The following is a 14,770-nucleotide window of genomic DNA, read 5'->3' on the forward strand; positions in this document are numbered from 1 at the left end:
GTTGAAGAGGTGTAGGCTTTCGCAGGCTTGGGGTTTGTGTGCTATTCGTAGGAAGCACAGCTGATGCACCTGCGTGTTGGCATGGAAAAGGTGTAGGCCTTGGCAGGTGTGGAGAAGGTGTAGGCCTTGGCAGACGTGGAGAAGGTGTAGGCCTTGGCAGGCGCGGGACTTGGCGTGGAGAAGGTGTAGGCCTTGGCAGGTGCGGGACTTCTATGCTGTTCGTAGGAAGCACAGCTGACGCACCTGTGCTGTGTTGTTGAAGAGGTGTAGGCCCTTGTAGTTCTGTGGTCTCTGAGTGGTGAGTGGGAAGTGCAGAAAATGCACTTGTGTTGTGGTGCTGAAGGAGTACAGGCCTTTGCAGTTCTGGGGTCTCTCTGGTGTTTGTAGGCAGTGTGGAAGATGGCTCTGAATCGTTGGAAACATTATGCTTTAACACGTATTGACTGGTGTGTTCCATCGGATCCTCCACTTCGATTGGGATGGAACAATCTACATTGGTGCTTTCCTTCACTGCCTGTTCATAGCGCTGGCTCTTCGGCTTTGAAACGGAGATGAGCACCAGCCCCTAGAGTTGGAAACGACTAGCACGCATGTGCGGGGGAACCTTTACCTTTTTACTGTAAGTCAACAATAAAAAATAAAACTTTTGTGTTTTCAACTGGCCAGAACTGTGGAGACAAATTATGTGCTGTGCGGTAACAGCTCTCATTATTAAAGATAACCCCTTCATAAGCTAGTTGCTTATGAGTTGTTTTGAATTCATTTTAATTGGAAATGTATCTTTTTGGTGCATTTTCTATCTTAATGGCACATGCATCCTTGATTCTGGAATTGGGAACAAATAACAAAGCTATTTTTCAATCAATTTGGTACACAAGGATTGATGGTGTTATCATTTCTCATTTGCGTTTTTTTTAAAATAGTTCCAGTGTTGCTAAACTACCCAATTGATTGCTGTAGTCTTAAACATGACAACTTGTGATATTGAAGTTTTTAATTTCCAGCTCCACAGTTAGGAAAATTGAAAATGATGAATCCACCTGCTTCTCTAATATAAAGTTTTCAAGGCAAGATTATTCTCCCTATTTGTACATGATATTCCAAAAGTTTTCATATAGGTGCTTATTAAGTATCCCCAATAGGAATGTTTTTGCATTTACTTTTCCTAAGTATACAGTACCGATTTTTTCATCAAGGAACACAAAATTAATTGTAGTAAAACTTAATTATGACATATTAGTTCAGAGGCTTGGTCAGTTTATAAGAAGATGTAAATCTAATGATTTTTTCCCCCTCTGAATTTGTGGGAGTGAATTATTCTGAAATTGCATCTGAACAGAATCTTGGATAACTAGAGTGTTCGATTGAGGTTATCTGCTCTTTATTCCTCTTGCTTCACTAGTAGGTAACTGTATAAAGAGGGGGCCAATATAAGAAAATAGGGCCCATTCTTTTGCTATGCCTTTAGCATAACAGTTTTTTTTAAAAAAAATCTCATTGCTCTGTAGAAATCTACAGTATATCATGAAGATTAAAAGTGGAGAAGTACTTTAATGTTGTTTCAGATTATTTCAAAATTCCTAGGAAATCAATTTGATTTATACACTTGGATGAGAGTACAGGCATATCTTGGAGATGTCATGGGTTCAGTTCCAGACCATCAAAATAAAGTGAATATTGCATTAAAGCAATGAGAGCAAATCTGGTGTAGTGGTTAAAAAAACAGGAGACTATGAATAGTTATGTTTTATGCATGAAAAACCGGTGGGGTGACTTTGGGCAGGTCACTCTCTCTTAGCCAAACTTGCACCAAAAGGTTATTGGAGGCTGGGCAAAAGTGGTTAGATCAAGAGTGATCAAAAAGCTGTTCTTCCAGAGTGAGGGTGCTGTTCAAGGTGGCAATAATTACTCCCTCCATCAAAAAGACAACTACCACTTTCTGAGTACACTCTTTCATCCATGAAGTAGCTCACGAATGAATCAGTTGTGAGATGGGAACAACCCATAGGAGACATAATTCAAAATGTTAAGAACCTTACTCAGGTGAGGAATGGCTAAGTTAAGCTACCTCTGAATGAGCAGAGATGATGACTGTGGCTAAGATCAAAGAATTGCTGAGTAGGCCAGTTCCATGGAATCTATTTGAATAAGAAGATGGGAGATTGCCCACTTGTGCTCTGGACAGCTGTTATTCATAAGGAAAACACAGGGGAGTGGTTTCCCATAGATTTGAGAAGTAGGAGACGAAGAGAACCATCATGGTCTCAAATGTGGTTGAGGAAAACCTGGCACTAGATCTCAGATGTTATCCCAATTTCCCTCTCTCTCTCTCTCTCTCTCCCTCTCTCTCTCTCTCACTCTCTCTCTCTGTGTGTGTGTGTGTGTGTGTGTGTGTGTGTGTTTTCAACTGAAACCATAATTTTTCTTGCTGGGATTAATGGATAGATAACTAAATAGGACTTATGGATGATTGTTTTTGTACATGATAACTGCAGTAAAATTATTATGTACAGAAAGATGGAAGGATTCTGAAATAGCCACAATGGTTGGTGAAGATGACAGCATTTCTAGAGAGGGCAAAATTTGATTAGAAAATGAAAATATAGACGTTTGATTAGTGAAAAGAAAATAACTATATTTGTTAGTGACTGGAAATCCTTTATGGACTTTTGCTGAAAAAAGGAATAAGTTGTGATTGGTGGGCTTAATGATTAGAAAGGGTAGGATATGGAAATAAAGGAGCCATGATGCAACTTTGGATAAAATATAAATATATTTATAACTGCTGTAAAGAAGAATGGAAGCCACTCCTTTATATCTGTTTTCTTTCTTCTTTGCACTTCCCCCCCATTTCTATTTATCTCTTTTTTCCTGTAAATTTCTATTGTTTTTACATTTTAAAAACTCCTTTAATAAAAATTAATTAAAAAAGTAAGGTATTTAGAGATGACTATGTTAACTGGTCTGTCTTTGTTCTCACAAAACCTCAGGTTCAACCTATAAACGTAGCAGTGTAGCATTTAAGGAAAACAACTTTGAATCTCTGTTTCTCTCTCCCTCCCTCCAGCTTCCACATTTATTAAATTACTGACTTACTAAATTAACGATGTATTAAATCAGAGGTCCCCAGCCTTCTGGACACCAGGTACCGGTTCCATGGAAAGAAGTTTTTCTGCGGACCGGAGGGGGCCAGGTTTTGTGTGCTGCTGGATTGGGCTTTGTTTGTTTGTGCAGGCCGGTTGCTGGTTTGCTGCGGCCCAGTACTGGTCCACAGACTGGGGGTTGGGGATCCCTGTAGTAAATTGGTCATAGGCACTTATCACAGGCTAAATTTGCTACAGATACAACCTCTGATGCTTCCAGAAGCATAATACAATAGTACCAAACTGAAGTCATTTATATATTGTCATAATAATACATATGCATAACTGGATCTACAAATGAATCTGGAGAATAAGGTATACAGTAGGGGTATCTGTTGCAGGAATGACTTTCTGGATGACATCTGTGAGACTCAATGGGATTGTTCTTTAAAAATACTGTGTTTGAAATTAATTTTCTGGGCTGTGGAATTTATGTATTTCTTGACCACTGTTTACATCTTCATTAAACTGCATGGAGTTTGAGGGGACCATGATAGTAGTACATTGTTTGCCTAATACAGTATACTGAAATTAAATGTAAGTGTATCTATTTTTAAATGCTTCAGGCTAGGCATGATTCAGAGAGAAACATAAGCTGCTTAAAAACAAGCTTGAAATGGTCAGTGCAATTCATAATACCAAGTACCTTACCCAAGCAATGGCAGGAGTTAAAGACTTCATTTTTACACAGGGATAAATGACAAATGGAAGATGGCATTAGCACAGATTAGGGTGTTTTTTTGAAAACATGCCATGTGTGTCCTACTGCTCAGGCTTGCAGTTCAGCAATCCCAATCCAACAGCTTTTGATTTTCTCTGTACTAAAGAAAGCATTGTTTATCAGGTGGGATACAGATTGTCTACTATTCGCCAAACTTTCAAGAATCATCTGGACTCTTCTTCCTCCAATGGCTTCCATTCTAGCATCGGAGATCTATCTTGTAGTGGGAACTGTAGCAACTTCACAAGGATGCTGCCTGACCCAAATGGGTTGGTATCTTAGCGTTTCAGTCTGAAGGTGTTGGTTTCTGAACAGAGACCCATAAACTGCCTTGGGGGCATGTCAGGGAATAAGGACTGCAGCTTTGATTCTGAACTAGATATTTCTGCTAGTTTTGCTGATGTTCAGTTCTGTTTTGTTTTTAAGAAATTATTTGAAATGCTCCTCTTGATTAACTCAGGCATGTTGTCAAACTGATACTATTTAAATGGCAAATAATGTTTCATTGCAGTAATTTTTATGTGACTGGTGTTTTGACAGTGAACTTTAACTATTGTACAAAATCTTTTCTGATGGCAAAGGCTGTGTGGAGACTTTGAATAAAGTTTCTTTGTGGTGTGCAGTAATGTGTCCAAAACACCATTATTCAAATTATCTCATGCAGTTGCTTCAGAAATGCTTCTGGCTGGCTGTGTGTGTGAGTCCATGCACAGCCACTCCAGTGTGAAAAATTATTGGAAAGCATGTTTTTCAAAAGGTTTATACAGTCATGCTTAAAGAAATTTAAGGGCCCAGTCTTATATATGTTTACCTGAAAATAAGTCATACTTAATGTAAGTATAAAGTCCGGTGCCTGTTTCTTTGGAAGTAAGACTTACCATGTGCAGTGAGCTTTAATAAAAATAAGTATACAGTCACCTGACGGCCTCACTTTCTTTCCTACTTAATAGTCTGTTGTCCACAAGAATATACCAATTTTCTATGATCTTGAGTTGTTTCAAGAACTTGTAGCTAGACATTTGACCGGTGGCTTTTGTTACTGCATTGTTTTATCAGAAATATAGCTAGAACAGGGTGTGGATAGATTTTTGTGAGCTCAGTTTAGAATCTTTGTGACTTATGCTACAAAAGCAATGGTTTGTTAATTTTTGTGGGTATATTTGATAAAATCCAACAATCCAAAAATATAAATTTAAGTTTTGTTGTATTTGCAAACCATGTTGAATGAGTTCACAGAGACCTCTGAAATCTTGTGAAATACAAAAGTTGAATTCCTTCCTGTTGATGGAATGATAGAATGAGATTTTTTCCCCCAGTAAATGCAGGGAAGATTGAATGGGGAAGCCCTATTGTATAAGCAGAAGTTTAAAGTGTTCGGTCTTCTGGAATCTGGCAACCCTCTATATATTAGTATATATTAGTGCTGTTATATATGTCCACATGCTGAGCTTTATGCATTCTCATCCTGGAATGTATTGCTTTGAATAAATGTCCCTTTGCAAAATTTTTATATTTAATCAGAAGTATTTTATAGGTACAATTATACACATTTTATATTCTCATGAGTGTGAAGAGAATGTTGGTATGAGATGACTTATAAATATTATTAATAATAATGCAAATATTAAATGCTAATCAGATTGTAAAATATTAATTGATAGTACAGTTGATCCATTTGTCTTATTCATTAGGATAGTATATTACAAGGCTGTACATTTCTTTGCATGTTGTTGACCCTTAGAATCCCTGAACAACAATGATACACAATTTCAAACTGTTGTTTGAACCAAACAATGATAAATATTGAATTTATCACTGAATGTATTTTATTTCTTACTGCTTTTGAATTCTTCCTCATGTTTTGATCTGTTTCTCTCTTATCATGGGTTTTGCTTTATTCATAATTTGCCAATGATTTACATAATTTGCCCATGAAAGGATATATGAATAAGCTTCTCTACTGTTAACATCCCTTTGAGTGGATCAAGGAAAAATTCTGAATGATGTTGATTATTTCTTTTACAGCTTTTCGGTGTTCGCTCATAAAATCTTACAAAGTCTCAGCAGTGAAATTGTGTAACTGTGTTTTAGTATCTGGATTTTTTTATATTTGATATTTGAGAACTTTTTTGTGCTCATGATGGTGTGACCTTCCAAAAATGTTACTGACTTGTAATCTGTAGTTTATCAAATAACAACAACAACAACAACAACAATAATAATAGAGTTGGAAGGGACTTTGGAGATCTTATAGTCCAACCCCCTGCTCAGGCAGGAAACCCTATACCAGTGATGGCGAACCTTTTAGAGACCGAGTGCCCAAACTGCAACCCAAAACCCACTTATGTATCATCGGGTGCCAGGTGAGAGTGGCCCATTGGGTGGGTGTGGCCCATTGAATGGGTGTGGCCCATTTAGGCTCACACCTACTTTTTTAATACTCAGTTTAAAAAGATGCACAGAAATAATTCCGGCATTACAAGTGTTTATAATTATTTGCCCCTTTTTATGCAAAGTGAAGATAGAGAGATTTATGCAGTAACTATTTTATAGATAATTTTGCGCTAATTATGCAGCAACGTAAATTAGGGGTGCTGGTTAAAATTATTGCAATCTTTCCTCTTTTAGTTGAAAGATGTATGAGTGTTATGCAGTCTGGGACTCAGATGATTAAGCTGAAGCATGGAGCCAAAGGGCTGGTGCGTCTTTTTTATCTTGATGAGCACAGGACGTGCATCAGATGGAGGCCATCCAGGAAAAGTGAAAAGGCAAAAAGTAAGTTCTTTTGAAGTTATGATTTACTTTGCATGTCCTGGGATGCTCTTTTTAATTCCCAAGTGCACGTGTTTTATGTTTATTAAAAATGGGCGTCAGTTCTTCCCCACAGCATTACTCCATCACTACGAATCATTGTGATTAAGCCTGGTGCCAGGATTAACCACCTCAAATTAAGACTGGTAGGCACAGGAAAGAGAACACTTGATCTCCTGTTCTATTCTGGAGCTTCTTTATACATAGGCTAAAATAAGTGAGCACTTAAGACAAACACGAGATCATAATGCAAAATACATTTTATATTTTCATCTGTACAGGTAGTCCTCAACTTACAGCAGTTCGTATAGTGACCAAAGTTACAACGACACTGAAAAAGTGATTTATAACCATTTTTCACACTTACGACTATTGCAGCTTCCCCATGGTCACATGATCAAAATTCAGACTTTGGCAACTGGTTCATATTTATGATGCTTGCAATGTCCCGGGATCGTTTAATCAGTTTTTGTGACCTTCTGAGAAGCAAAGTCAATGGGGGAGCCAGACTGACTTAGCAACCATGTTACTAGCTAAATAAGTACAGCGCTTCACTCTTCACTGTGGCAAGAAAGGTCATAAAACCCACGTAATAACCGTCTTGCTTAACAACAGAAATGTTGGGGTCAATTGGGCTCATAGGTCGAGGACTATCTGTATATCAAAGGGAATCATGCTTAACTCATCTCTTTTTTACATAGTTTTGGTGAATAACCAAAATTCCTTTTGTGAGGGTGGAGTATATATTCCTTGTTAGCTTTTATGTCTGTGGAGTCATATATTAAGAAGGCATTTATAATTCCTGCTACAATTTTATGACAACTTTAATTGAAGGTATAAAAGTGCTGATCTCCTACATGAGTGCGGTCAAATATTTAATTTCACTGTTTTGCATTTTGGGTGGATTTTGTAGGGCAAGAATGGATTCAGGCTTCAGAATGCAACCCTTGACATGAAATGCAAAGCCATGTATGAAGTTTACAGAAGTTGTGCATTTCTGAATTAATTCATTATCATGGATAAATTAGTTCCTGTATTAATTTATTAATGTGGAATGGAATATTGCAATCAGCTATATGATAAACTGGATTATACAGTTTTATTATTGTTTTCACAGTCATAATTGATTCTATCTACAAAGTCACTGAAGGTCGGCAATCAGAAATATTCCATCGCCATACAGAGGGCAACTTTGATCCAAGCTGCTGCTTTACAATTTACCATGGCAATCATATGGAATCATTGGATCTGATAACTTCTAACTCAGAGGAAGCACGTACCTGGATCACTGGGCTGAAATATTTGATGGCTGGGATAAGTGATGAGGACTCTCTTGCTAAAAGACAGAGAACACATGATCAATATCCTTTCAGAGCATTCTATTCTAGGACTCAGTATAGTGAGTCTGATATCTATCTATCTGTCTATCTATCTATCTATCTATCTATCTATCTATCTATCTATCTATCTATCTATCTATCTATCTATTGTTTTATCCCACTTTTATTACTTTGTAGGTAATTCAAGGTGATGAAATTGATAATACTCCTTCCTCCTCCTTTTTTTCCTCACCTGTGAGCTGAGCTGGGCTGAGAGAGAGACTGACTCAGGCCCAAAATCACCTAGCTAGCTTTCATGCCTAAAGCAGGACTAGAATTCACAGTTATTTATCGCACATACAAGGTCCATTTTCAATGGCAATTCTCATCATAGACATTTATAGGGTTACAACATGGTTAAGAAAACCAAGATCATGGCATCCAGCATCTGGCTGTCTTGGAGCCCTCCTGGGCTCCAAGATCACTGCACATGGGGACTGTAGCCAAGAAATTAAAAGACGCTTGCTCCTCGGGAGGAAAGCAATGGCAAATCTAGACAGCACACTAAAAAGCAGACATCTCCCTGCCAACAAAAGTGCGTATAGTCAAGGCTATGGTCTTCCCAGTTGCAATGTATGGCAGTGAAAGTTGGACCATAAGAAAGGCTGAGCGCCAAAGAATTGAGGCCTTTGAAGTATGGTGCTGGAGAAGACTCCTGCGAGTCCCTTGGACTGCAAGGCGATCAAACCGGTCAGTCATAGAGGAGATCAACCCTGACTGCTCTTTAGAAGGCCAGATCCTGAAGCTAAAACTCAAATACTTTGGCCACCTAATGAGAAGGAAGGACTCACTGGAGAAGAGCCTAATGCTGGGAAAAATTGAGGGCAATAGAGGAAGGGGATGACAGAGAATGAGGTGGCTGGATGGAGTCACTGAAGCAGTAGGCGTGAGCCTAGATGGACTCCAGAAGATGGTAGAGGACAGGAAGGCCTGGAGGAACGTTGTCCATAGGGTCGCGATGAGTTGGACACGACTTCGCAGCTAACAACAACAACAACAACAACAACAACATGGTTCAACCCTTTCAAGTCCATCAGCCATTACAAAATAGTTAAACGGGCTCCAATTATGATAACTGGTCCCATCCATGGTAATTGTTTGGTTCTGATAGACGAGGACTCAGAGTGATTTAACAAGGAATGAGTTTATTGAATACACAAAGTCAACTGCCAACTGTCAAATGTTGCAACCTTTTTATAGTGGAACTGCTTGAACTGTAACCAATCGTTAGAGACTATTTTCCCGCTTCTTGTTTATGGCAACCAATGATTGCAACAGAATCTCCCGCTCAAACCCCACTACCTTTGCAATCTGCAATCTTCCCTGTTTGCAACTATTTACATACACAACAGTAATACTACCTTATAGTTTTTTCTAACTTACTTAAAAATGATGCGGAAGAATTTCTTTAGATTTTTCATGAGCACAGCACTTTTCTGCTGCATATAAAACAAGCATTTGTTTATTTTCAAGCTTTTATGTTGGTCTAAAAAATAACCCTGGTTGCTTTAAGGAGTTGACTTAAAGTTAATGCAGCACGTATAGAAACTGTCAGAGGGGTTTTTTCCCCCTAGACTGGAGCAGAAATGTGGAAAAAATGGAGTAACAGAGAGGTGCTGATCCATTATTCTAATTGGCTGCCATCTGCTTGTAATCAGATGTATTCTTTAATGATTCATTAGAAGCAGCAATTTAGTTCCTAAGCTGGTGAGTCTGATCATCTCTGTTCATATGAAACCATGACCTCTCTTTTAATTCTGTATTGATTGACCCCTTTGGAGAAAATGTGTAATTCTTACCTCTGCTATAATTTCTGTTTATTTATTTGGCTGCTTTTATTTGCCTTCACAGCATGCAGAATTAGGGCAATCAGCTTGGTGATTCTGCTTTGATTTTTCTGTTGATCATGGCAAGAATATAAAACAGAAACATGCAGTGATAAAGAGTGTACAATTCTTTTCAAGGTTCTCCATGGACGAAGTGACTTAGTATTTTAATCACATCATGTCTTTAGACATTATGTGACCTCTACTCAGGTGGCTTTATGAGATAGTAAAATGTCAGTTTGTTTGTGTTGGTTTATTATTCATTGTGTATTTTGTATTTTCCTCCGATATTACAATCTATTTGTCCATTCCACAAATACACTAAAAAAACAAAAACACAACCATATGCAATTCATTTTAGAACAAAGAGGCAGCAATTACTGTACAAACATCAGAGTTTCAGAGACAAAACACTATATCTATGAAAGAGACAGAGGGAGAATACAAGGTAATTTTGGACTTCCTGTTTAATTAAAGACCACATAAACTAACCTACGGACCAATCTCTAGGGCCAAAAGATATTTCATTCCAAACAGATTATGCTCTGAAAAAGCATATTTTTCCCCCCAGTGAGGATATTGGATGATGAAATGGTTTGATTTGTCCCAAGTTGCCAAGCTAAAAAGAAAAAAAAAGCCAAATATTCTCATTTCCGAATTTCAGCTCTTGTTATCATAAGGCAGAGAAACACTTGCCATTATTTTATGGCTAATTACTCCATAAATTACTTATGTAATTTCTATCTTTCCGGCTTTTGGAGGCCTCACATGGCTGCCATGCATTTGGTTATGCAGAAGTATTTCTTCAAGCCTTGTTTGCATGATCAGTTCTGGCAGATGGATGACTGCACAGAGAAATGGGCCCCGTAGCAGCTCCAGCTGGAGCGAGGATATAATGGCAGACACTGAAGGGTATGAATTCCTAAAGAAAATGCCTCTGTTCTATTTGAAGTGAACAGGGACCAATTGAAGAAAAAAAAATCACTAGAATTAATGGGTTATTAAATTATGGAAGAAGAACCAAACCAGATGGAACAGGGTTGATCCATTGAGAACTATTTCTTTAAAATAAATGACCAGCCCAGAGAGGGGAAGACGCTAAACTGGGTCAATTGTGTAAAAGAAGAAGTTTAAGCACTTATGGTTCAGATCAAAATAATTCCCTGTGCATTTATTTGCAATAGAAAGAATATCTCCACTGGTCATAGGAATATTTCCAGTGTAGCTTCCTTTTATTGTGATCAGAAAAGCTCTGGGTGAGGAGAATTCACATTTGGACCATAGTGGAGCCAAGCGATTTCTTCCAGCATTGTGAAAAGGTGGTGGTGGTGGAGGAAACAGTTGCAGTTAAAACTGAGCTGGAATACTCAGCGTGGCAATGTTGTTCTGCTACCGTGTTCCCCCCAAAATAAGACCCAACTGGAAAACAAGCCCTAGCATGATTTTTCAGAATGCTCATAAGCCCCACCCCCAAAATAAGCCCCAGTTAAGTTCATCAGCCAGATGGACACATTTGGTACCGTATTTCTCTGAAAATAAGACCTAACCGGTAAGCCCAAATGCATCTTTTGGAGGAAAAGTTAATATAAGGCCCGGTCTTATTTTCAGGGAAACATGGATAACAGTACTGTTTCCAGTACTAGTGGATCATCCATGTAGGCCTTCAAAGTCTGCTCCAGAAGAATTGAAGAGGAAGAAAAATCCCTTTGCTTGGGTCAATTTCTTTTTATATGTTACTGAGCCAAAAAGGGAATGGAAACAAAAACTAACAAGCCCAAAAGATAACAAAAAGACCAAAACACCTCTCCCCCAGCAATCAGCACCCACATGAGCATAGGTTAACTCCATGATTAACATCAGACCAACAATGAAGAAGTAAACAATACCCCAATCAGGGAACTACAAAACATGCTAACAGTGAACAGCCCAACCAAAGGACCCCTAAGATCATCCCCTGTCAATACTGAGACCCACTAGACTAGAATATAAACACAGGAAACCCCATATTGTTTTAGCACTGATGAGGTTACCTAGCTTGGCTAAAGAAACATCTGCAAGAAAGTGAGCACTAAGGACTCCTTGTTACTGAATTTAACATTCATTCTATTCATTCTATAGCCAACATTTATTTAACACATTAGATTAGGCTAAGAGAGAGTTATTTGTAGTAATCAGTACGCGTTACATCAACAGTGTAATTTTGCTTTGTAAACTTCTTTGCACTTGAGTATTTACTGAAAATCCAGCCACTTAGGAAGAAATCCACCTGTCCTGTTCAGAAAACATTGGAAAGTGTTACTACAGATGAAAATTGCTTTCTTGTGTTATAACTAAAGTGGCTGTAGGTTCTTAATTTAGAAACAATTTAAAAATAAGAATGAATGAATGAATGAATAAACGAACGAACGAATGAATGAAGCAAGGTGATATTAGCTGGCTAACCTAATGTGACACAAAGGGACATCACCAGTGATGATCTCAGTGTATATTAGCAAATTATCTTTCTAATCATATCAACTTCAGTTTTGTATCTCTAGGGGCTCTTTTAAATGGACATCATTTCAAGTTTATCTTAAGACAATGGACATCTTTCCAAAACTGGGCTGTCACAAAGAGAGGTCCAACCAATAAGTTGCTTTTTAATTACCGGTAACTTTGGTTTTAGTTATTGTATAATAAGTAAGTGCAGCCTTCTTCCCAATCCTCCCAAATCCTGGAATTTTAAAAATTGTAGCTTTAAAGTTTTTGTAGGGTACTCAGTTTGGAACTGGCTTAGTACTAGATATATTCCATTGCATCATCATATAAAGCAGCACTCTTAGTGGCTTTGTACCTTCCTTATTTCCCATTCATATATGTATTTGTGCATATTATCCCCTATTTTAAAAGAAACAAGCTGATACCTTCTGTGCTGTATGTTCTTACCACTGTGCACTGATTTACCTAACCTTTCTTTACACTTTTGCATTTTTCTCAATAATGTAAAAGGGTATCCCAATATTTTGACAAAGGGAATTTATATTTTCCTTAATTTGTCTCCACTTGGGTAAAGCAGACTTTTCAGGAAGCTGATAAGAATGGTGATGGTTTGCTGAATATTGAAGAGATTTATCAGTTGATGCATAAACTGAATGTCAACCTGCCCAGAAGAAAAGTAAGACAAATGTTTCAGGTGAGATTTCTTTCTTTTTCTATCTATAAATGTAAATAATAGTCTCTCAAAAGAGAAATCTAAAGTTACAGGTAGTTGTCAGCTGACGGCCATAACTGAAACTAGAATTTCTGTCACTAAACTATATAGTTGTAAAGCAACGTGTTACATGACCACATCACTTGGCAATCACAACTGCAATCACTGCTGCTGTCACCAAAAATCACAGGTTGTTAAGTGGAGGGAGCTCCCGGTAAGACACATGAGGATGCTGCAGGGGGGATATGGAATGTGATGGAATGTGCACCTGGAGAAGAGGCAGTACATTCCATCAGAGAAAAGCCTAAATTAAGAGACTGCACAGTCCCAAAGTAGATGGGGAAAAAGATTTAGGGTATATCTATTAGGTTAGAGAGTTATAGCTTTAGTTCAGCAAGATTCTGTCCATCAGGTGCAAGCAAATAAAGGATTGGACTGGATTGGATTTCACTGTGTCACTTTTGGTCCTGGGGCTAAAATTGAGGACCAGGAATGATGGCAGCTGGCTGAGACTGCTGAAGGCCCAGGGCTTCTACTTTAGCTCCAATATTGGCATTGTGCTGCTGAGTGCTTCTGTTCAAAATGGTAAAAGGGCATTGATCAGGGAGAGGATAACTGGGTTGCAGCAGCCCTGTGGTCAGAGGTGCCAAGCACCCAAATCTTGATCAAGTGACCATAGGGGACACCTAATTGGCCATAACTTTGGCCCCAGGTGGTAAACTCATTTTTTTCAGCAGCATCATAATTTCAAATAGTTGCTGAATGAATAGTCATAAGATGAAGACTACCTGTATCAATGAAGATAAATGGAGAGTTAGTGCAATGTAATTGTTCATGGATGGAAGACCAAGGGGAAAGGCTCATCAAGGCATGTCATGTTGGTGGTCTGACTCTTGTTGGATTGGTGACACATCTCACAGTAGCCCACCCTCAAGGATTTATAATACTGAGATAACTGCCGATAGTACACTTATTTACTAAGCATATTAAGAGACTGGTGATTAAGCATGGTAACAATTTTGCTAGCTTATGTTAAGGGACAAATGTAGTTATTGCTTTAACAGTTTTATTGGGTCACCTCAAGTTTTGGCATTAGGAGAGGGGAAGAAAAAAACTTATCATATTTCATCTTTATATTATTATACACATCTTTTCAAGTTTTCTATATTTTCTTTCCCCCCTAAATTAAATTTCTGAGTGTCATACTGTTTTATTGTAGGGATGTTGCTCCAGCTGCTTAAACATTCTACTGTAGTTTCTTTTTTATTGCACTTTCCAGCTTTTACAACACCCAATTTGAGGGATGCTAATCAGAATGTAGAAAAATTCCATGTTTTGTTGCAGGACAGATTTGTGAAAAGGCATTAAGAGATTGAAAGTATAATTTAATTGCTGCTGCTTCTGATGATTTCCAGCATGGAATTTACCTTTTTCAGAATAGCTGCACACAGAAGAAACTTTGATTATCCATTATATTCCTAATGGTCAGTCATTTCTAGCTTTAAATGATCAGTTTAAATGAAATCAGCATTTCACTTTCATGACTGGATGCCTGTCTCCTGAAAGAGACGCTGTGAATTTTTGGCTCTGTTTCTTGGCAACTGCATTATGGGTCCTACTGAGTTCAAATTCATTCAAAGTATTGACATTTATATGTGACCAGGAGGGTAGCTTCTCTGGAAATAAAGGGTGAGGATGCT

General features: G+C 38.1%; 1 protein-coding gene across 1 annotated transcript in view; it reads left to right on the forward strand.

Annotated features, from left to right (window-relative positions):
* PLCH1 (phospholipase C eta 1) overlaps nucleotides 1–14,770 on the forward strand; it is a gene marked incomplete at its 3' end in the record, with an annotated part of 129,471 nt that overhangs the window by 47,224 nt on the left and 67,477 nt on the right. Inside the window, exons 3-5 of the mRNA XM_081329596.1 lie at nucleotides 6,493–6,639; nucleotides 7,793–8,036; nucleotides 12,923–13,052. Coding sequence (XP_081185722.1) covers nucleotides 6,493–6,639; nucleotides 7,793–8,036; nucleotides 12,923–13,052 — 521 coding nt within the window. The remainder of the gene's footprint in view (nucleotides 1–6,492; nucleotides 6,640–7,792; nucleotides 8,037–12,922; nucleotides 13,053–14,770) is intronic.

The sequence above is a fragment of the Vipera berus genome (genome assembly GCF_964194415.1).
Source record: "Vipera berus genome assembly, chromosome: 5".
Lineage (NCBI taxonomy): Eukaryota > Metazoa > Chordata > Lepidosauria > Squamata > Viperidae > Vipera > Vipera berus.